Genomic DNA, 21373 nt, shown 5'->3' with positions numbered 1-21373 from the left:
CTTCCTGTGAGGTATGGATATATTAAAAGGTTCCACAAGATTCTTGATGGGCTTCAGAAACAAGCCATTGTCACAGATGAATGACATGACCCTCCTACTGATCCTGCCATTTCTATGTTCATCGATACATGGATATCTATCTGGTGATTTGAAGAAGAACCATTGCCCATATTTAGGTGGTATAGCCTAACTAAAGGAATTATGCCATAGAAAGTGAGCCCCAGGATTAAAAGCTTTTTGCTACTTCCAGTTTGTTCAATCTGCTTCATGCTTTTTTCTAAGAATGTGAGCACATAACATCTGTCCTGGCTGCCACTCCTCCCTAGCATGATGGACTCATTTGCCTCTGGAAGAGATAATGGTCAAATAAACCCTTTTCTTCTATAAGTTGTTGTAGTCATTGAATTTTATCACAGAAACAGAAAATTAATGAATACACCTGCATCCCTTCTAACTTACAGTCAGGCCTTCTGCTTCTTGTACCCGTACACAGCAAAGACCACAATTACCAGCAGCAGTTTGGGTCCAAAGAGCACAGCTACAAAGACTTTAGCAGAATCTGATGTCTTCAATTCTGAAATCAAGAAGTAGAAGGAACCATTAGAAAGGTCACATGGAGCTCATCATCACTGGTCTTTTCTTGGCTCATCTGTGGACCGCTAAGCACATCAAAGCTCTGAGGATTTTGACTGTGTTTTCTCTACCAGTTCAAAGAATAATTTTAAAGCAAAAGAAATGGTAATGAGGTTTCTATTTCTCCATTGGCCACTGCTCATGTCTCCAACATGTCCTTCTAAGGAAAAGTGTGTAAGAAATTGTGGTCAGTGTCTCATGGAACTGACTATTCTATGAGAGGTCCTGAGTTCAATTCCCAGCAACCATATTGTGGGTCACAATAATCCATAGTGAGATCTGGTGTCCTCTTTGGGCATGCAGGTTGCAGATAGAGCATTCACATATACAGTAAGTAAGTAAGTAAGTAAGTAAGTAAATAAATAAATAAATAAATAAATAAATAAATAAATAAATAAACCTTGGTTTTCAGAATCATATTTGTCAGGGATTATTATTCCCAATTTGCAGGGATAACTATACACTACGGAGGGGTCACAAGATTAGTGGGATCAAGAGATGCTCCTCACTACTGCAGTTTAGGATGATCCCTGAGACAGTGTTCTTCACAGAAAGGATCAGTCTCTCAATAGCTCAGCAATAGCTGTGAACAGTAAATACACATAAAACAGAAAAATTGTGAGTAAGAGAATGGACACTCTTCCTTCTTTAGAGAAAATTTACCCTAAAAAATTCTAGATTCTTGGTAATGAAGGGAGCCTTATGATAAAAAAGAATAAAATGCTCTTGAAGGGTCCTTAGGAATAAGCAGACACCCAACTTTATTCAGATGATTTGAGATAAGAATTCTGTTATCTCCTCCCATCTCTTCAGTTTAAAAGAATTATTAATGACCATCCTATCCTCCAGTTCTCTGAGTGCCTATGATGTCTTTTATTGGACCTACACTGAAACCACATGTCTTCCTGGGCTAAACCAGCTCTTTCACACCTGTGCTGGTATCTGCAGTACTGCAAAATGGCCTGCCTTTCTTCATCCACTTTAGAGAGTACTTCCTTGGAATTCTAATATGAAAGAATGGTCTGAAGAGTACTCTCAAATTGAAGAATTTAAAACTTAATTAATAGACTGGATGGAATTGAAGATCCCAACATGAAAGGTCAGAGGGCCTGGAGTATAACTGTTTACCTTAAACCAGCAGACATTAGTTATACACAGAAAAGTAATTATTTTTGCATCAAGCATTGAAATTGATTGCCTACGTTTTCAAGGGAACCAACAAAGACCAAAATAAACCAGGAGCAAAAGAATGAAAACAATGATATCTTTAGAATAGCAATAAATGCCCATGCACTAACACTTCACATCAAGAGAATAAAATCTCTATCTTAAGTCCTAGGAAGGCAATTTAACTCTAAGTCATGCCAAATAAATAGGTGGAATAATTATTCCCTTAATGAGATACTGTCCTTCTTCTTCCCAGAATTTTGTCCCAAGCTTTGTTCCTGCTAGCTGAGCTTCAGTTAAGTTCAGTTATATCTGAGGTCTGGCCATGAAAAAACAATTTTTATTTTTCTTTTTTCCCTATCCTTTTTTAGAGGCTGTGCTATGGTTTCTCTGAACTCTGTTTCCCACCATTTGTGTACAATATCTCTCTAGTGACTGATGGAATATAAGAGAAATAACAAGTTATCCATATCAACACTGAGACAAGAATATCATCATAGACCGCAGACTAAAAATGACAATAAAATCCTCTGAGAATTTTTATAGCTGAAGTTTGAAAACTCAGATGTAAAGGATAAAATTCTCTATAACAAAACACTTTCAACTATAAGTCCAATATCAGATGACTAATGTGTTTTTATAAACATTAAAGAAAATTAAATTCATCATTTTAACATATTGGGGTAGATTTCTTGATGTCCAAAAACTTTATCAAGAAAAGCTGATGGGGATTTAAAAATGAAATAAAACTTAATTTTGGTACACACAAAAGCCTATAAAAATTGTTTTGAAAAACTCAAAATACAGTCCTTTTAAGATCATTGTTGGGAAATATAGTTGTTCCTGACCTAAGTTGTTTTGTGTGCAGCTATGCAGAAGCAACTAACACAGGCCTAAATGCCTTCAAGATCACAAGCTCTGGTACTGGAGCTAAGAACAGACTTTTAGGGGGACACAATGGTACATAATCTTGTGATGTTTCTCATCAGAACTTTGTTCTACTTGGCCATATTTCACACAGCCAAGGAGGTGGAGTGGAGACCTCACCAGACATGATGCCAGTACCTTGCTCCCTCTGATGTGCACTGACCACCACAGTATGGGATTTCATGACTGCTGGCTGTCCATCATGCTCAACCTGGCATGTGAGTACCATGTCCTCTTCATGGGCAGATATGTTCACCAAGAGCCAGCTGGTCCTTGTGTAGGTTCCATCCTTGTTTACTGTGAGTGTAGAAGCCACATCTGTCTGATACATATTTCTGTTCTTTATCCAGGTCAACTGAAGGTTCAAAGGATAGAAGTTCTTCACTTGACAGGTGATATTTATCAGATTCAATAACACTGTTGGATGCTGGGTGACCTCCAGGGTGGGTGGAACTGAAAAAGCACAATCAGAAGCCTAGGCAGATTGAACTGAGGCACAGGGAAGAGTCTGGAGTACTGAGGACCCACACCCATTACAAATGCATCATGGGATAGGAGTGCTTGTTCCAGAGTAGAGGCAACACTAAGCATAGCGCTAAACCAGGAGCTTAGGCAGTGATGAGTGTGGATCCTAGTAAGTGAAATTAATAAGAAAAACTCCAGCGTACACTAGGACAGAAATAAATGCCTGAAAATGCTGTGCATGAGCAGTGGGGCTCATAATTAATACAGCTTTCATTTCTTATTTTAAAATAAATACAATTTCCTTCCTGTGCTGATCATAGTCTTTTATCTCTCCTGTGTGGTACAGATGAATACTTGCTGACAACTGTGGACAAACCATTCTAATCAGATAAGAGCTTGAGCTGTGATTTAAGGACACCTACCTCGGATGATGTCAGACAAGCTGACAGTCCCACAGAGATGGCTTCCTTGCAAGGTGACATGGGCCACCTCACAGATGATCTGAGAATGAATATCTCTGGGTCCCAGCACTAACTGGACTATGCTGGAGACATTGTAGAAGATGCCTTCTCCTTTGGGGTCCACAGTAGTTTCGAAGGGAGAGAGCTTATTTCCACTTTTGAACCACTTCAGTGTGATATTCGGAGGGGAGAATCCATAAGACTTGCATGTGAAGGTCACTGTCTGCTGAGGTAGAGCTCGGGCTGCAGGTCCTGAGACCACAGGAGGGGACGGCCTTGCTGTAAAGGAGCATGGAGACAAGGATGAGACTGTGATGGCCGCCATTGAGGACATAACATTGTGAAGAACGTTCCTAGATAATATCACCATCATCATGGTTTGCTTGGTGCTTGGGATCAATAGCAGAGCTTCAGCCATACTAAGGACCTGCTGTTCCCCCATGTCATCATACTGTGTCATAGCAACAGACAGTAAGAGCTCATCCTCCTCAATGTTGTTGTTCTTGTTCTTGTTGTTTTCTCCTGGTCCTCCATTGATCTGTGCCTGAACAGTTTAGCACAGATGTCCAGGAGAAAATAAGGAAGAGCCAGTGCAGTTAAAATTCTAGGCCTTGTCAAAAATGACAATTGTGAAAGTATTTTATATTTTATGTCATGTATTGCTGCTGGCCTGCTCATGAAACCTAGACAACCTACAGTAAATATTTCTAGATTGACATCTAATATAACTGAGAAAATAAAATACATCCCAGAAGTGGCACAAACCTAGTACCCTTCCTGATTCTATTTTCTTTCTTTCTTTGTACCTATATGCTATAATGTCTAAGCTGTGCCAAGTCCTGAATTTCAAACTGAGAGCCCAAGAGTCTGCATCTCCATATGTGGGCTTCAACTGGACTTAGTCTGATGTCAAACAGATTACCCTTCTGTGGATAAAGCCAGAGGTGGTTCATTTCCTAACTGTTAACCTAAAGGGACATAGAAGCAAGCCTCCTGAGCAGAAAAAAATACTCTCTGGTCCGTCATGCATGCATATGTATGGACTGTCGAGATGAATGCAGTTTGCCCTGTAGATGTCTCCTGTTGAGTTTCCCATAATTCACCTGTCTTATGAGCAAAGTATGAGAAATACTACACAGTACATGTGTAATTCCTTCTCAATTGGCCAACCTACCAGGAATGTAAACACGTGTTATGTGTAGTCAAGCTACCTAACCTCTAACAAACCCGATGTCCCTACAGGTTTGAGGGGGCCAGAACAAGCTGCCATTTATTAGGAATTTCCAGGCAGTCTTTCACTGTATAGATTCCAGTGACTGAAGCTTTGATAGGATTAAGATCAGAGTGCATGAAGGTGGAGAAGTTACACAGTCTAAAATGCAAAGTTTATCTAACATGCAACAACTGATTAATTTAAATCCTGATCTTTCTCTAATGTACATCAATGTCCCCGTTGTAGGACTTTGACCAGCTTGAGCATGACAAGTGTGGCTCTGGCAGGCCTTGCCCTTCTCCCCCACTCACTTTGCCTTGCTTACATTCCCAAACCTAGGCACTTTATCCTGCTGAAGCTGACTCCCACGGTCCAAGTATTGAAGTCCATCACTCAAAAACCCCCTTTAGCTCACCTAATTAACATGCCCAATTAAAACTGAACACCTCATCCTAGCACAGGCTTTCCCATTTGACCTTTATATACTGCCATTTACCACTGAGCCATTTCTTTCTCCTCTCTATATGAGGCGGTCCTTTGTTCTTTAGGGCAAATACCCTTCCTCTTCTTTCCTTTGTTCCATTCCCCTTCTTTTCAACCTTTATTCCCTGACTTTATGTCTTACTCTCTTCCCTGGGTCCTTTGTGATGAGAACTTAGACTGGTACTTGAGCTGATACTTTTCCTGCTACCCTTCCATAAATACTGGATCAAAACCTCACCCTAGAAAGATGAAAATGATGCTAGAATCCCATTTATCAAATCCTATTTATCACTGCCGTTGTTACAAGTTTTAGAATCACTTATTTTGTTTCACCATTTTGGTTCAGGAAAAGGTATACAAAGACAGTATGGTGTGTCTCTGGGTTGTTGCCACCACTAGCATGAAAATCCCACCTAAGGAGCAGAGTCTTCTATACCCTGACATGCTCTGCTTTCTTAGTGGCCACTATGTTGGCCAGTGGCTTTTACAGGACAATGGATTCCCAGGCATTTCCTCCAGAGGGGCTAAATATACAGAGCAGATGACCATGAGAAAGGAGCAGCACAGAGTTCTAAGTGAAAAAGAGAAATTTCTGTCCCCAGAAATAGTTTTAATGCAGACCTATGCCATATAGAAAAGATTTGCCCTGAGATTACAGTTGAACAAAGTTCTGCCTTAGTAAAACCTTTGTTTAAACCTTGGTTAAAACCTCAGTCTTCCCCATGAGAAGCATCCCTGGTACATTCCTTTGGCTTTAGAGAGTTGAGCACAGCAGTCTGGTCCCTGCTATTCTGCAGCATGAGGGTTTGTAATGCCTCAATTTCGTGTCCTAACAGCTCCATCAAGGGAATGATTACATATGTACTGTTGCCTCAAAGCTTGTATTTGATATTTCAGAAGCCAATAGTAGTATGTGAACAATTAAAGAAATGTAGATCTAGGATTTACTTTTGTTTTCCATGGAATTCCAAAAATAGCCAGGTAAAAAGACACCTACCTCACATTAACTTGATTGACTCCTAAAGCCTAGAGGAAAAGTGAAAATCCAAGGTCACATGGCCCCATAGAAACACAGCTCACATTGTTGAAATACTTTCTAGAAGTCAGCAGTTTCTCAAGTATGTTATATGACTTCATTCCTTCAGTATGGCCAGTTTACACACTGTGCTAGCAGGAAGACTGTATCATGAGGCCCATGCAAAAGGTCTTGTTCTGGGTACTTTTCATAGAGTAGCTGTGCTGGGATGCATGTTCAGGCATTTAAATTATTTCCTCTCTTCTGCAAACCACTGAAATTCTGATGTTCCTGATGACCCTGACATCACCAGCCAAGAATATGTGCATGGTTTCTCCTACATCAAGAATCACCTATGAGGGACCAAGGCTGTCATCATCACAAAATAGAAAACTGAGGACTCCATAAAGAGTTAGATTGTGCCCTTCCGTGGTTCCTGATGTTCTCAGGGTAATCATAGCACTCTGGAAAAGTAGGCACAGAAGCCTCCTTCTACAGAAGAAGAAACTAAGGGTCAGGTTCAATGAGTTATCCAAGGTTTAAAACCATGATATGCCACTGGTTTTTCTGCATACAGCTGTAGGTGATAATCAGAGGGCTCAGGTTTGTCCCCTGAAGGAACTATGACCATCATCATGACACAGATGCAGACACTGATGCTGAAAACAGACACCCTGTCTGCTCTTCCCAGCTGCTTCTCAGAGGCCAGTTCCTGTGCCCTCACTTTCTTTTCCCACAAGAAACCAACTGTCCCCACACTGGAGCCCTGCCACTCTACTTCTTCCCTAAGAATCTGACTTGAGGAATTCTGTGTCAGATGCCTGCTCCAGATAGCTCCAGACAGAAGAGGCCCCAGGCTCCTATAGACCCTGTATGGATGCAGGAGGCAGCTCTACTCAGTGTCTGCTGCTGAGAGAAAAAACTATGTAGGAAGAATAGCACATATGCTGTGTCAGTCTGTGAGGCATTGTGCTGTAGTCAACCCCTGCCTCTGCCTCATCTGTGTACAAGTCAGGTAACCTCTATGAACTTCAGGTTTCTCTTCTCAAAAAGGAAAAGGTGACTTCTCCCATATAACACATGCTTAGCAGAAAATAGCATAGCAGAGAGATGGCACATAGCACAGCATTATTTCATGCCCCTTCTTAAAAGTACAACCTTCATTAATGGTATCCTTAGGACAAATGATATGGAAAATAAAGCTAGCATTACTGAAAACTTATGGGTTTTATCATACTTGGGTCACTTTCTGGTTGCCTAAACATTGCATTACCTAGAACTTCAGTGTCCTTGTTTATGATATGGATGGATTCAGGATGAAGCCACTCTCCCTGTTTCTCTCTGTTGAGGGGTTGTGAGGAGACTGGCTACATCACATCTTTGTGGGAAAATAGTAACATCCTTATAATCTAATTCACCCTCAAAAGCAATAGGCATTCTCTAGAGAACATGTGCCTTATGGCCAAGATGAAAACCATAAGAGTTGATCCACTGTGGCACTATTTGTTTAGCCAAAAATTGAAACAAATGAAACATTCATGGCCTGACATCTGAAATGTGGTATCTCTGGTTGTTGGACTATTATGCTTTATTTCCACAGGGGAAGAATTCTAACCTAGAATCTGGGGTAAGAGTATGGTTGACGCTTGTGAAGATTTCTGACCGCTGCTTTATACAGAATCTGAGAGTGAGAAAAATCTCAAAACCTTGGAGCTGGAATAGGTTGGCTGAGTTCAAGAAATTCTGATTCAATGTCTCTTATTCATCAGGATTCTAAGTGAACATGGTGTCTCTTGCTTGGACAATCAGAAGTAGGCCTGGAATGAGATGTAGATTACAGACCACATCTCAGCACTAACTGGCTCTGTGATCATGGACAGGACACAGGCATACAGGGCTCACATCACTAACAAGATTGGGATTTATACTGTGAGTGACCTTCATGTTGAAAAATTCTCAAAATCAAGACCAAGTTAGAAGTTAGTCTTCTGTCAGGAAATTCAAAGTGAGCACCTGGCTACCTCAGCTGGGCACAGACAATCCTCATGGAATGACCTCTAGGAGGCAAGCTAACACTGGCCCAGACCTTTAGTGCCTAAGAGAGTTGGTCCCTGACACAACATGTTTTCTGACAGTACCAAGGGTAGCCTGGTGCCAACACTTAAACCAGGGCTAAGAGATTCCACAGAGAATGTAGACATACCCAGAATGTTCTCAGTGTGCTGTAACTGGACAGGAAATGAAGAAATCACACCCTTCATTAGCATCATCTTCTGCAATGATGTGCTTTTTCTCTTGGGAGGGTGGAGACACACATTTTGTGTAAAGAGCTCCTGCTTGACAGCTTTCTGCCATCTGTGTTGACATCTAGAGTACAACCTGGCATAACTAGGCCCCAGGTTGTTTGGGAAGAAAGAGAAGACTTCATCAGGTGAATAAGGACACTCTGGAGGCATTAGGACAGATGTGACCCCATCACTGGACCAGGAAGTCAGCTGTCAGGGTCTTTATCAGCCACTAGGCTAGGGCATATTGGGAAAGGTAAGCTCTGTGGGGCAGGAAGACAAGGGCATGGATTTATCAGAAGGGGAACCTCTAGCAAATAGCATGTCACCTCATCTCTTCAGGTTCCTTGGACCACAGTTGGGGAAAGTCATTCTATGAACATGAGGGCTTATCTCCAAACTTGTTTCTTACTTGTTCACAGAATTTTGGACACTGTTTTTACTTGTTGGAGAAATCAGGGATGAGGAGGACAATGTAGTACTTACCAAGCACATACAATGTGGTGCCTCCCCCAGACTGAATCTCTTTCCCAAGCTCTGATGTGTCCTTCTGGAACTTCACACAGTAGTAGGTGCCAGCATCAGCAGGGGTGACATTACTGATGCGGATGGAATAGTCCAAGTTGTTTCTCTTTGTTGCATCTGAAACATTTGTGACTCTGGGGAACCGCTCTCCTGTGTAACTATATATAAGGCACCGACTTTGTCCTGTACCCCTAAACCACTTCATGGGCCCTACAGGGATCAGGGAGGTCACAGTGCAGTTCAGAGTGGCTGACTCTCCAGCAAGGACAGAAACTGATTTCTCAGGCTGAATCACCTTCAGCTCCCGCATAGCTGCTCCTGCAGAAAACATCAGTTAATGCTCATCTTGATGGGAACCCACAGGTTTGTGATCAAATACTGTTCTCACAAATGCTCAGCATGCATTTGATCACAGTTTCCCTATCTTGTGACTCTTTTTATTGTTGTTGTTGTTGTTTTGTTTTGTTATTTTTTAATATTAGTTACAGTTCATTAACTTTGTATCCCTGCTGTATCCTGCTTCCTGATTCCCTCCCACTCCCACCCTTCCTCCCTCATCTCCTCCCTTCCCCCTTCCAAGTCCACTGATAGGGGAGGACCTCCTCCCCTTTCATCTGGCCCTCGTTTATCAGGTCTCTTTAGGACTGGCTGCAAAGTCCTCCTCTGTGGTCTAGGAGAGCTGCTGCTCCCTTGGGGTGGGAGGGAGGTCAAAGAGCCTGCCATTGAGTTCATGTCAGAAACAGTCCCTTTTCCCTATATTAGGGCACTCACTTAGATACTGACCTACCATGGATGACATCTGAGCAGAGGTTCTAGATTATACCCATACATGGACCTTGGTTGGAGAAACATTCTCATAAAAGACCCCTGTGCCCAGATATATTTGGTCCTTGTGGATTTCCTGTCCTCTCCAGGTCATAATAACTCTCTCTTCTTTCTTATATTCCCTGCACTCTGCCAACGTTATGGTTAATACAAGCATGTAACACAGATGAGAAAACTGAGTCACAGAAAGACAGGGAACTTGGCAGAATTTTGATTGAATCCCTAATTTTGTTTGGTATATATTCACTTATAACTAGATATTTAACATAAGATATAGAGCAAACATACTAAAATCTGAATAAGCTAAGCAATAAGGAGGACCCTGGGTAAGATGCTCAATCCTCATTCAGAAAGGCAAACTGGAGAGACATCAGAAGAGAGAGAAAACAGGAAACAGAAGAGGAGCATAACACAAAAGGCCTCTGAAAGACTCTACCCAGCAGGGTATCAAGGCAGATGTTGAGAATCATAGTCAAACTTTGGCAGAAACCTTATGATACCTTGTGAAAGAAGTGGGAGATAGAAATGCTTGGAGGGGAAAGGAGCTCCATAAAGAAAGCAACAGAACCAAAATATGTGGGTACTGGGTCTTTTGTGAGACTGATATTCCAGCCAAGGACCGTTATGGAGATAACCTAGAACCCCTACAAGATGTAGCCCATGGTAGCTCAGTGTTCAAGTGGGTTCCCTAGTAAAGAGAACAGGGGCTGTCTTTGACATGAACTCAATGGTTGGCTCTTTGATCACCTCCCCCTGGAGGGTGGGGGCAGCCTTCCTAGGCTACAGAGGAAGACAATGCAGGCACTCCTGATGAGACCTGATAGGCTAGGGTCACAGGGACAGGGAAGAGGAACTCCCCTATCAGTGGACTGGGGTAGAGTCCTGGGAGGAGAAGTAGGTGGGAGGATGGAATTGCAAGGGGAGGTGAGAGAGGGCTATAGAAAAAGAAAAACATGAAATAATTTAAATTAAAATAAGAAACTTAATAATAAAGTAGTTTGATACATTGCATTCTACAAAGGTAAAATGGTAAATATGGGGAGATATGAATGTCAATGGCATGTGCCCATGACTCACCTCATCCCTCACAGGGAACTAAATCAGTAAACATCTGTATTTTTAATTTTTTCATTAATTAATGTATTTATTTACTTTTCATCCCAGTAGAACCTCCATCTCACTCTTCTCTTTCCAGCCTCTCCATCTCCTCTAATGTCCCATCTGCATTTGCTCACCTCCCTATCTTCTCAGATAAGGGGAAACCTCCTATGGGTATCAGTCAGCCTAGGCATATCAAGGAGGATTGGATGCATCTTCTTCTATTGAGGTTAGACAAGACATCTCAGTGGGGAAGGCATTCATAGGAAGACAACAGAGTCAGAGACAGCCCTTACTCCTGCTGTTGGAGGTCCCACATGAGGACCAAGCTGTGTATCTGTTAGGTATGTATGTGAGGCCTAGATCTGTCCCATGACTTTTCTCTGGTTGTTGGTACAGTCTGTGCAAGCTCCTAAGGGTCCAGGATAGTTCACTTTGTAAGTTGTTATGTGCTGTACTTGACCTCTCTAGCTCTTTCATTTCTTCTCCCACATCTTCGATAAGATTTCCTGTACTCTCCCTAATGTTTTATCCAGCTGTAATTTGAGGGAAGTCACCATGGGAGAGAGAAAGAATGCATCAAGGGAGTGACTAGAACCTTTCCTGTCTGGGATGAGAGCACAGAAAACTGAAATAAGTATACTGACAACTGTGAAATTTTCTGTTCAGAGAGGATTTGAGATTCTCAGCTAAGTCTGTTTGCATGGATGTGGGCAATCATAGGTCCTGGGAACATCCAGTCATGACTGGCTTCAGGTTATTTATCCCAGCTAGAGACTTCACAGCTAGGAAGACACACCATCCTCCCCTCTGTCTTTCATCCCAAGACCCCAAGATACAATACCTATATATTATCTGAACCAGGGAAGTGTGTCTGACTTCATAGTGGTTTGGTTGTGGAAGGACAGTTTTTTGTATCCTCATCCCTGAGTCTGAAGTAATCACAGGACACTAGCACAGGAGTTGTAGCCTCACTGTATGACTTGCCCAGAAGAACACCAGCGACAGCTATATTCAAGCCTGTGCAGGGCCTCATAACCCAGGAGAACAGGGTATCACTATATATTAGAATAGAGCATGTTGCATGAGACTAAGAGTCAAGGCTGTTGTATCACTTTTGTCAAATGCTGTGTGGCCCTCCCTGTGGGATGGGTTAATACTAAGACTGAGAACTGGTGGACATGCAGTACCTGTCTCCACTTTGTCTCTAGGCCCTATCTTGGCATGCTGAAATGTCCATGCTCTGATCAAAGAATACAGTAGGTACACAGTGGTTCTTTTCGTGCTTCTGTCTGTACCGAGGGTGGCTCATGCCATTGGCTGATGTATGGACAGGAGCTTCGGCCCCATGCTCTCTCAGAGATTGCAATGCCAAAGGCACTTTACCACTACTGAGTTTAACCCTTTATATACTAAAAAAATATCATTCTACTAGTGCCACCACTCTCACTGTTGTGATGCCCACACATTGGGCTTCCTATCCCCTCTGCTGTGTATACTCACTGTGATCCTCACCTATGTGCACTCACGGAGCTCTGACATGACCATCTAATGAACTGTGGCAGAGTTTTAGTTTCAGCTAAAATATACAGACGGTCTTTACCACAGTGACAGACTGGAAACAAAACTAACACTGCAAAACAAACAACCTTCTAGAGAAAAGGTATTTATCATAAAGGCTTTTCACCGGTGTAGCAAAGATGACAAATCACCAGATGCGTGAATCTTGAAGCAGAACACTGAAAACCAGAAGATGACAAGGTAGCACGGTGCCTTTAAAGAACAATGTAATTCTACTGAAAATCTTGAAGTGCATCATAATGATTAAATTCCTGGAAAGGAATTTTAAAAAGTTATAAGAAGTCAATTATCCAAGAACATACATTGTAAAAGTGACATTCCTCAAGAGAGCACAGGGAAGGGGCTGAAGTGCCACAATGCTTGGGTGGTTTAGGCTTTGACATTTCTCATGACTTTCTCCCGTTAGACCTTATCATTTACTTAATCAATCTTTTAAAGTAGCACCAATATCTGTTGAAAAGATTTTTTTAACTTTTATTGATTACAATATATTTATTTTATAACCCCATAAGCCCCTCCCTTCTCCCCTTCCGGTCCCACCCTTCCCCCCTTTCTGCATGCATGCCGCTCCCCAAGTCTACTGATAGGGGAGGTCCTCCTCTCCTTCTTTCTGATCTTATTCTCTCAGTTCTCATCAGAAGTGGCTTCATTGTCAGGGTTCTAGGTTATCTCCATGGATAGTCCTTGGTTGAAGTATGAGTCTCTGGGAAGTTCCCTGTGTTCAAATTTTCTGGTTCTGTTGCTCTCCTTGTGGAGTTCCTGTCCTCTCCAGCTCTTACTATTTCCCACTTCTTACATAAAATTCCATTCACTCTGCCCATCAGTTGGCCATCAGGCTCAGCATCTGCTTTGATAATCTGCAGGGCAGAGGCTTTCAGAGGCCCTCTGTGGCAGGTTCCGAGGTTGTTTCCTGTTTTCTTCTTGTGGCTTTCAGAGGCCCTCTGTAGCAGGTTCCGAGGTTGTTTCCTGTTTTCTTTTTCCTTCTGATGTCCATCCTCTTTGCCTTTCAGGATGGGGACTGAGAATTTTTAGTTAGGGTCCTCTCTTTTGCTTAGTTTCTTTAGATGTACAGATTTTAGTGGGTTTATTCTATGTTGTATGTTTATATGAGTGAGTATATACCTTATATACCGTGTGTGTCTTTTTGCCTCTGGGACAACTCACTCAGGATGATCCTTTCCAGGTCCCACCATTTACCTGCAAATTTCATGATTTCCTTATTTTTCATTGCTGAGTAATACTCCATTGTATAGATGTACCACAGTTTCTGCATCCATTCTTCAGTTGAGGGGCATCTTGGTTGTTTCCAGCTTCTGGCTATTACAAATAAAGCTGCTACAAACATAGTTGAGCAAATGTCATTTTTGTGTACTTGAGCCTCTTTTGGGTATATACCTAGGAGTGGTATGGCTGGATCTTGAGGAAGCGCTATTCCTAGTTGTCTGAGAAAGCGCCAAATTGATTTCCAGAGTAATTGTACAAGTTTACATTCCCACCAGTAGTAGAGAAGGGTTCCCCTTTCTCCACAACCTCTCCAGCATGTGTTGTCCTGAGCTTTTCATCTTGGCCATTCTGATGGGTGTAAGGTGAAATCTCAGGGTCCTTTTGATTTGCATTTCCCTAATCGCTAATGAGGTTGAGCATTTAAGTGCTTCTCTGCCATTTGATATTCCTCTACAGAGAATTCTCTCTTTAGCTCTGTTTCCATTTTTTAGGTGGATTACTTGGTTTGCTGTTTTCAGCTTGTTTAGTTCTTTATATATATTGGATAAGAATCCTCTGTCAGATAAAGGGTTGGTGAAGATTCTTTCCCAATCTGTAGGCAGTCACTTTGTTTTGATGACAGTGCCCTTTGCTTTACAGAAGCTGTTCAGTTTCATGAGGTCCCATTTATTGATTGTTGCTCTTAGAGCCTGTGCTTTTAACATGTAAGTTTTTAATGTATTTGAGACGCAAAGCATAATTTTTTTTTTTGCTAAACACCTTCTCAGTACTGAAACAAAAATTTTAAATTCTACTGATAGAGGTATCAAAGCAGAGGCTGAGACTCTTAGCCAAACTTTGGGCAGAATGCATAGAATTTTGTGAAATAAGGCAGGGATAGAAAGACATAGAGGGGACATGATCTCCAAAAGGAGAAATATAGAGCCAAAATATCTGAGCCCTGGGGTGCCTGAAGAGAATGAAACCCCCACAAAGGACCTAAAACCCCAGCTCAGATGTAACCTATAAACTCGGTCTCCAAGTGGATTCCTTATTAGAGGAATGCTCCCCATTAGGGGAGCAGGGGTTTCCCTGGCATGACCTCAGTGAGAGGCTCTCTGATCACTTTCTCCTGAGGGGTACAGGGGTACAGTCTTGCCAGGTCACAGAGAAAGACAATTCAACCAGTCCTGAGAAGACCTTATTGCTTAGGGTCAGAGGGAAATGGAAGAAGACCTCTCCTATCAGTGGTCTATGGGAGGGGCATAGGGAGAATAAAGGAGGGAGGGAGGGATTGGGAAGAGATGAGGGACTGGACCAAAGCCAGGATACAAATTGAATAAATTGTAATAAATTATAATAATAGAAAAGAAAAATGAAAACCAGGGATGAATTGTTTATATTCTACATATCAAAGCATAAACCCATAATGTGACTGTAAATGGTAGAGAATCTTTAAAGAGTTAAGGTCAATTGGGGATATTTGGGAGGATCTTAGTCCAATGTGACTCTTTTTCTTTCAGGAAATGGAAAAAAATCCACAGACATAGGCTGAGGTGAGAACATGTGTGAAGACAGAAGGAGACATTGCAATTTAAAGGAGAAGCATCTTGGAAGAAATCTGCTCAATGGACACCTTGACTCTTGTCTCCAGCCTTCATGGCAACCCTAGCAACAGCCTCTTAAAGAAGCAGCACGAAATGAGAAGACTGAGATCATATAAGAAAGCAAATAGAAGTCAGAGGATAAAATAAGGAACCTAACTTAGAAGAAATGGTGGCTGAGCACTGCAGGACACACTTCACCCAGAGTCATGCCACTGGCCTGCATGTCAGCTTCTATGTCTCAGGAAGTGAGCAGAGATTCCTGAGCTCAGAGCCAAGTGGTCCTACTAGCTGAATTGGAATTTATTCGGTGGCTCTGAATAACTCAAGGGATAGAGTGATTTAATTAGGATTCTGCTGAAAATATTTTCTTCAGCTTAAATATTAGACACTAACATTTATTAAGCATCATCTCATAGAATGCTTCTATTCCACTGTTAAAACTTATGGAAATGCAGAGCAATGATCAGAGCTCTGGCTCTAAGACCTGATACAATATTCTGACCTTCTCTCCTGGGACGGCTCAGGTGGCCAACTGGAGTCCTTTAGTTTCTAAGGCAGGGGTCGCCCAGAAGCAGGAAGATGATGCTATTCCTGGGACATGCTCACCTGTAAGTCCCAGTAGCAGAGTCAGCAGCAGGACACTGTGAGGAGAGTCTGACCAGGAGTCCATGGGAAGCATGATCAGGGTCAAGGAGCCTGCTCTGCCAGTGTCTTTACTCAGGAGATCTCAGCTTCTGATCTACAGAGGAAAGAGGTCCTGTGCATAATCGACTTGTCAGTGTTGTGGGGAAACAGGAACCACACCAGTTATTTTGAAATCGATACCCACTGTGGTATGTAGCTGCAAGCAATGATTTGTTTTTTATAATTTATGTTTAAAAGAAAAGCTTATGGTTATCTTGAAATTATTCCTCAGATATTCTTTACTGATAACCTGGAATATGTAGTTCAAGTGACACTTAGCAGTCTTTCTATTTACACAAGCACAGTAAAATGTGTTAGAATTAGTATTAATTGTCAACCTGGCACAGATGAAGCACGCCACTAGAGATAACTGTGAAAGACTTCTGGGGTTTAGAATGTCTCTGAGCCTATCTGTGAGGAATTGTCTTTAGTTAGCTGAACTGGGAAAACTCATCTTATTTTTGGGCAGAACAAGATCCTGAGCAGAGGATCTTGAACTGTAAATAGACAGGGTCACCTGAGTACTAGCAGGCATTCACTACTTCATTGCTCTCAACTGCTGTCTATGGATATAACATGATTCCCTGTGACAGATTACTAATCACCATTGGGTTACTTTTAACTGAAACTTAAAATCTATAGTAGTATGTGGGGCTGGATTCTAGTCAGCAAATTAAATGACATAGAAAATTTCAAGGTCATTTAGATGTGAATTAAGTGGCAATGTTGTCCCCTGGGATCCTCCAGAAGGTAGAAGTTTACCCATGAAATTGCCAATTGAAATATTTGTTTTCCATTTCCATAAAATAATAAAGAATTATACTTTTTAAAATTGAGTTATAAAAGCCATCTTTCCTATTTGTAAATACTCCTCAATTTTACTAATATTGTTTTTTTTTTTTTTTAATAAGGTGTTTTTGATTGCTAAATCTTGGTAGGCTCATCTAGTGCCATGCTTTGTCAAAAGTATTGTCAGTAGATGTTGCCTGAGTGGAAGGTAGTTAACATAACAGAAGACAATGAGACAGAAAAAATGAGAATCCAGGGTCCAGCATAAGCTTTGAGCCATGTGCAAACAGTCTCACTCTGACCTGTTGAAGTATAGCTAATTTGCAGACACATAACTAAGTGGTGCATTCTTACTATTGAATGCTACTGGAATGTTAGTTTTGTGAACTGGTAACTAAGAAGCACACAGAAGTATTGATATTGTGAAATGCCAGACCTAGACTTCTGCCTTATATATTTTTAATAATTTATTTTATTTTGATTTCATGTACATTGCTGTTTTTACATTTCAGATTTTTTTCCTTCACATCCTAAGGGTGTTCCCTCCCTCTCCTCCCTCTCCTGCTAGTTCTCCCTTTCTCTGCTTCCCCATCCCACTCCCCCTTTCCCAACAGAAAAAGGGGAGCTTCCCTATATCATCTCTCCCAGTACATCAATACTGAGAATATCCTCATCCCTTGAGGCCTGGCAAGGCAGTCTTCCAGGAGGAAGTGATCCAAAACAGGCAATAGAGTTAGAGGAGGAGTGCTTGATTTTGATTTACAGTCAATCAAATAGTTGTATTGTAGTTTTGGTGTTTCCATGATGAACCCAAAGATGTTTAATGTTAATAATTTTAGGAAAAAATGGCTGTTATCCCCATCCTGAAAGGCAAAGAGAATGGACATCAGAAGAAGAAGAAAACAGGAAACAACCTAGAAACCTGTCACAAAGGGCCTCTGAAAGCCTCTGCCCTGCAGACTATCAAACACATGCTGAGCCTGATGGCCAACTGTTGGGCAGAGTGCATAGAATCTTATGTAAGAAGTGGGAAATAGTAAGAGCTGGAGAGGACGGGAACCCCACAAGGAGAGCAACAGAACCAGAAAATTTGAACACAAGGAACTTCCCAGAGACTCATACTTCAACCAAGGAGTACTCATGGAGATAACCTAGAACCCCTGCACAGATGTAGCCCATGGCAGTTCAGTGTCCAAGTGGGTTACATAGTAATGGGAAGAGGGACTGCCTCTGACATAATCTGATTGGCCTGCTCTTTGATCACCTCCCGCTGAGGGGAGAGTAGTCTTACCAGGCCACAGAAGATGACAATGCAGCCACTCCTGATGAGATTTGATACACTAAGATCAGAAGGAAGGAGAGGGGGACCTCCCCTATCAGTCTACTTGGGAAGGGGCATGCATGAAGAAGGGAGAGGGAGGGTGGGATAAGGAGGGGAGGAGGGAGGAGCTTATGGGGGGATCCAAAGTGATTAAAGTGTAAATAATAAAAAATAAAATAAAGAAAACAAAAAAATGGCTGTTATTATCACTGTGATCATTTAATTCACCTGTAACACCCACCACTAGGCCTTTCAAGTACAATAATAACCATAAGTGCCGAGGGTGCAGCCTTCTTCACAGCACACCAGTCTGATAACATTTGTGAATGTGTCTTCTTATGAACTGTCAGGTTTAGAGCTGATGACTAAAAAATACTCCTGCTCTCATCTTACTTTGAAGAAGCTAATAGGACATAAAAACAGCTGACAGCAGGAAACAAAGAATAGAGGAGAAACAGTGGAGACAAAATGACTTTATTTTTTTCCTTCCACTCCTCCCTAATTCCTCCTTGTGTTGCTGTTTTCTTATCTGTCTTGGCTTTACGAAATGGGTTTTTGTAATGTAGGCTGGAAATGAACTTTGTGTAGCTGTGATCTTGAACTTCTACTGCTCCTCTATCAACTTGCTGAGTGCTGGCAAGACAGGTGTGCTCCCCTGCCCACTGTATGATAATTTGAGGATTAAGGAAAGGACTCTGGCATGCCAACTGAGTGATGTTTCTGACCATGTTTTATGTTCTGAGACTGTTTCACATAAGCTATCTAGCATGTCCACATCACATTGGTATACAACCTCTGTTCTTCTAATGGAAGCAACTCCAGAGATCTATGAACAAAACTTTCAACCGTTGTAAATGGGAGTACTATTCTCTAGAGTAGAAGTTTATTAGTTTTTTTGTTTTTGTTTTGGTTTTGGTTTGGTTTTTTGCAAATAAACCACTGTGCAAAGCTTTAGTCACTTTTGCTTGTGTTTTCTATACATAGATGATACTTTGGACTATAAATATTAGAGACACTTGTACTCTGCTCCCCTACTTATTTCTTATTGTAATATAAAAATGTTACTGTCCAGTGCTCGAATAAGAAACTCATGTTCATATGAATCCCTGTACTCTGCGGAAGGTTTGGTCATGAGTCTTTGTATCTGCTTTGAAAACATTGCTAGTTAGAGTCTTTCAGATGTGCTCAGTAGACTCCTGTCATACATTCAATGCACATCCCATCTGTCTTTCTAAATGAGGATTGATCAAAGGATAGGAGCTCCACAAGGACCAAATATATCCTGGCACAGGGTCTTTTCTGAGACTGACATTCAACCAAGGACCATGTATGGATATAACCTAGAACCTCTGCTCAGATGTAGCCTATGGTAGCTCAGTAACCAATTGGTTTCCCATAGTGAGGGGAACAAGGACTATTTCTAACAGGAACTCAATGACTGGCTCTTTGACCTCCCCAGCCCCCAAGAGAGGAGCAGACCTGTTAGGCCACAGAGGAGGGCTTTGCAGCCAGTCCTGAAGATACCTGATAAAACAGGATCGGACGAATGGGGAGGAGGCCCCCTATCAGTGGACTTGGAAGGGACACGGAGGAGATGAGGGAGGGAGGGTGGGATTGGGAGGGAATGAGGGATGGGGATACGGCTGGGATACAGAGTTTATAAAATGTAACTGATAAGAAAAAATAAAATAAAAAAAAGAAAGAAAAAAAAGAAACTCATGTTCTCTGTTTTCTTATACTAAATAACTATTCCCTGAGAATATTTCCAAGAGGGTCTCTGTGATGCTAATGTTTTAGATATTTATAATGTTCTTGCATACTTCTCTCTTGTTCAAACCACAACCATTCCACTAATTTTTTTTAATTTTTTAATAAAAGTATTTTAAAATAAATGTTACAGTTTATTAACTTTGTATCCCAACTGTATCCCACTCCCTCATTTCTTGCCAATTCCATCCTCCCTCCCTCATCTCCTTCCTGCCCACTGATAGGGGAGGACCTCCTCCCCTTTCATCTGACCCTGGTTTATCAGGTCTCTTCAGGACTGGCTGCAAAGCCCTCCTCTCTGACCTAGCAGGCTGCTCCTCCCTTGGGGGGGGTCAAAGAGCCTGCCATTGAGTTCATGTCAGAAATAGGCCCTGTTCCCCTTACTAAGGTAACCACTTGGATACTGAGCTACCATGGGCTACATCCAAGCAGAGGTGCTAGGTTACATCCATACATGGGCCTTGGTTGGAGAAACATTGTCATAAAAGACTCCTGTGCCCAGATATATTTGGTCCTTGTGGAGCTCCTGTACTCTCCATGTCATATTACCCCGCCCCCCTTTTTTCTTATGAGTCCCTGCAATCTGCCGAAGGTTTGGTTATGATTCTTAGTATCTTCTTTGATACACTGCTAGGTAGAGTCTTTCAGAGGCCCACTGGGGTAGGCTCCTGTCCTGTTACTTGTTTTCTACTACATCCAATGTCCATCCCATTTGTCTTTCTAAGTGAGGATTGATCATCTTACCTGAGTCCTCTTTCTTGTTTTTCTTCTTTAGGTGTATAGATTTCAGTATGTTTATCCTATCTTATAGGTCTCTATAAGTGAGTATATACCATGTGTGTCTTTCTGCTTTTGGGATACCTCACTCAGGATGATCTTTTCTAGGTCCCACCGTGTGCCTGCAAATTTCATATTTGGCACTTTCTCAGACAATTAGGAATAGTGCTTCCTCAAGATCCAGCTATACCACTCCTAGGCATATATCAATAAGATGCTCAAGTACAAAATGATGCTCAACAGTGTTTGTAACAGCTTTATTCATAATAGCCAGAACCTGGAAACAACCCAGGTTGTTAATTCTAGTGTCCTTATGCAGTGGTGAATCTTAACTCCATGAGCACTCTGCTTTCTTGTAACTATTTACCATGTCCTGTGACCTGCTCCTCTGTCAGGGGCTCTATTATAACAGATTGGGCGGTGCTCTTCTGGAAGTACTACTGACTTGACTCCATTTTGCAGAAGCTTACATTACATATAAAAGTGACATCTAGTCTTCCAATTCAACCAGCATCAGACATGCATGAGAGAAAACCTTTGTAAATGT

At 41.7% G+C, this 21373-nt stretch overlaps 1 protein-coding gene across 2 annotated transcripts; it reads right to left on the bottom strand.

Moving 5' to 3' along the window:
• Positions 1-461: 461 nt before the first annotated feature.
• LOC129673517 (signal-regulatory protein beta-1-like) lies at positions 462-16167 on the bottom strand. Of its 2 annotated transcripts, none has more exons than XM_055603345.1 (5): positions 16095-16167; positions 9136-9492; positions 3615-3932; positions 2848-3180; positions 462-574 (listed from the first exon to the last, which is right to left on the bottom strand). In XM_055603345.1, exons 1-5 carry the CDS (start codon positions 16165-16167, stop codon positions 462-464), a joined length of 1194 nt encoding a protein of 397 aa, XP_055459320.1. The 2 variants fall into 2 exon arrangements, with proteins under 2 accessions (XP_055459320.1, XP_055459321.1); XM_055603346.1 differs by having other exon boundaries at positions 2866-3180.
• Positions 16168-21373: the final 5206 nt, after the last annotated feature.

The sequence above is a fragment of the Psammomys obesus genome, unplaced genomic scaffold (genome assembly GCF_907164565.1).
Source record: "Psammomys obesus unplaced genomic scaffold, mPsaObe1.curated_primary_1811, whole genome shotgun sequence".
NCBI lineage: Eukaryota > Metazoa > Chordata > Mammalia > Rodentia > Muridae > Psammomys > Psammomys obesus.
The sequence above is the reverse complement of the archived record's forward strand: the minus strand, read 5'-3'. Positions and strand labels throughout refer to the sequence as shown.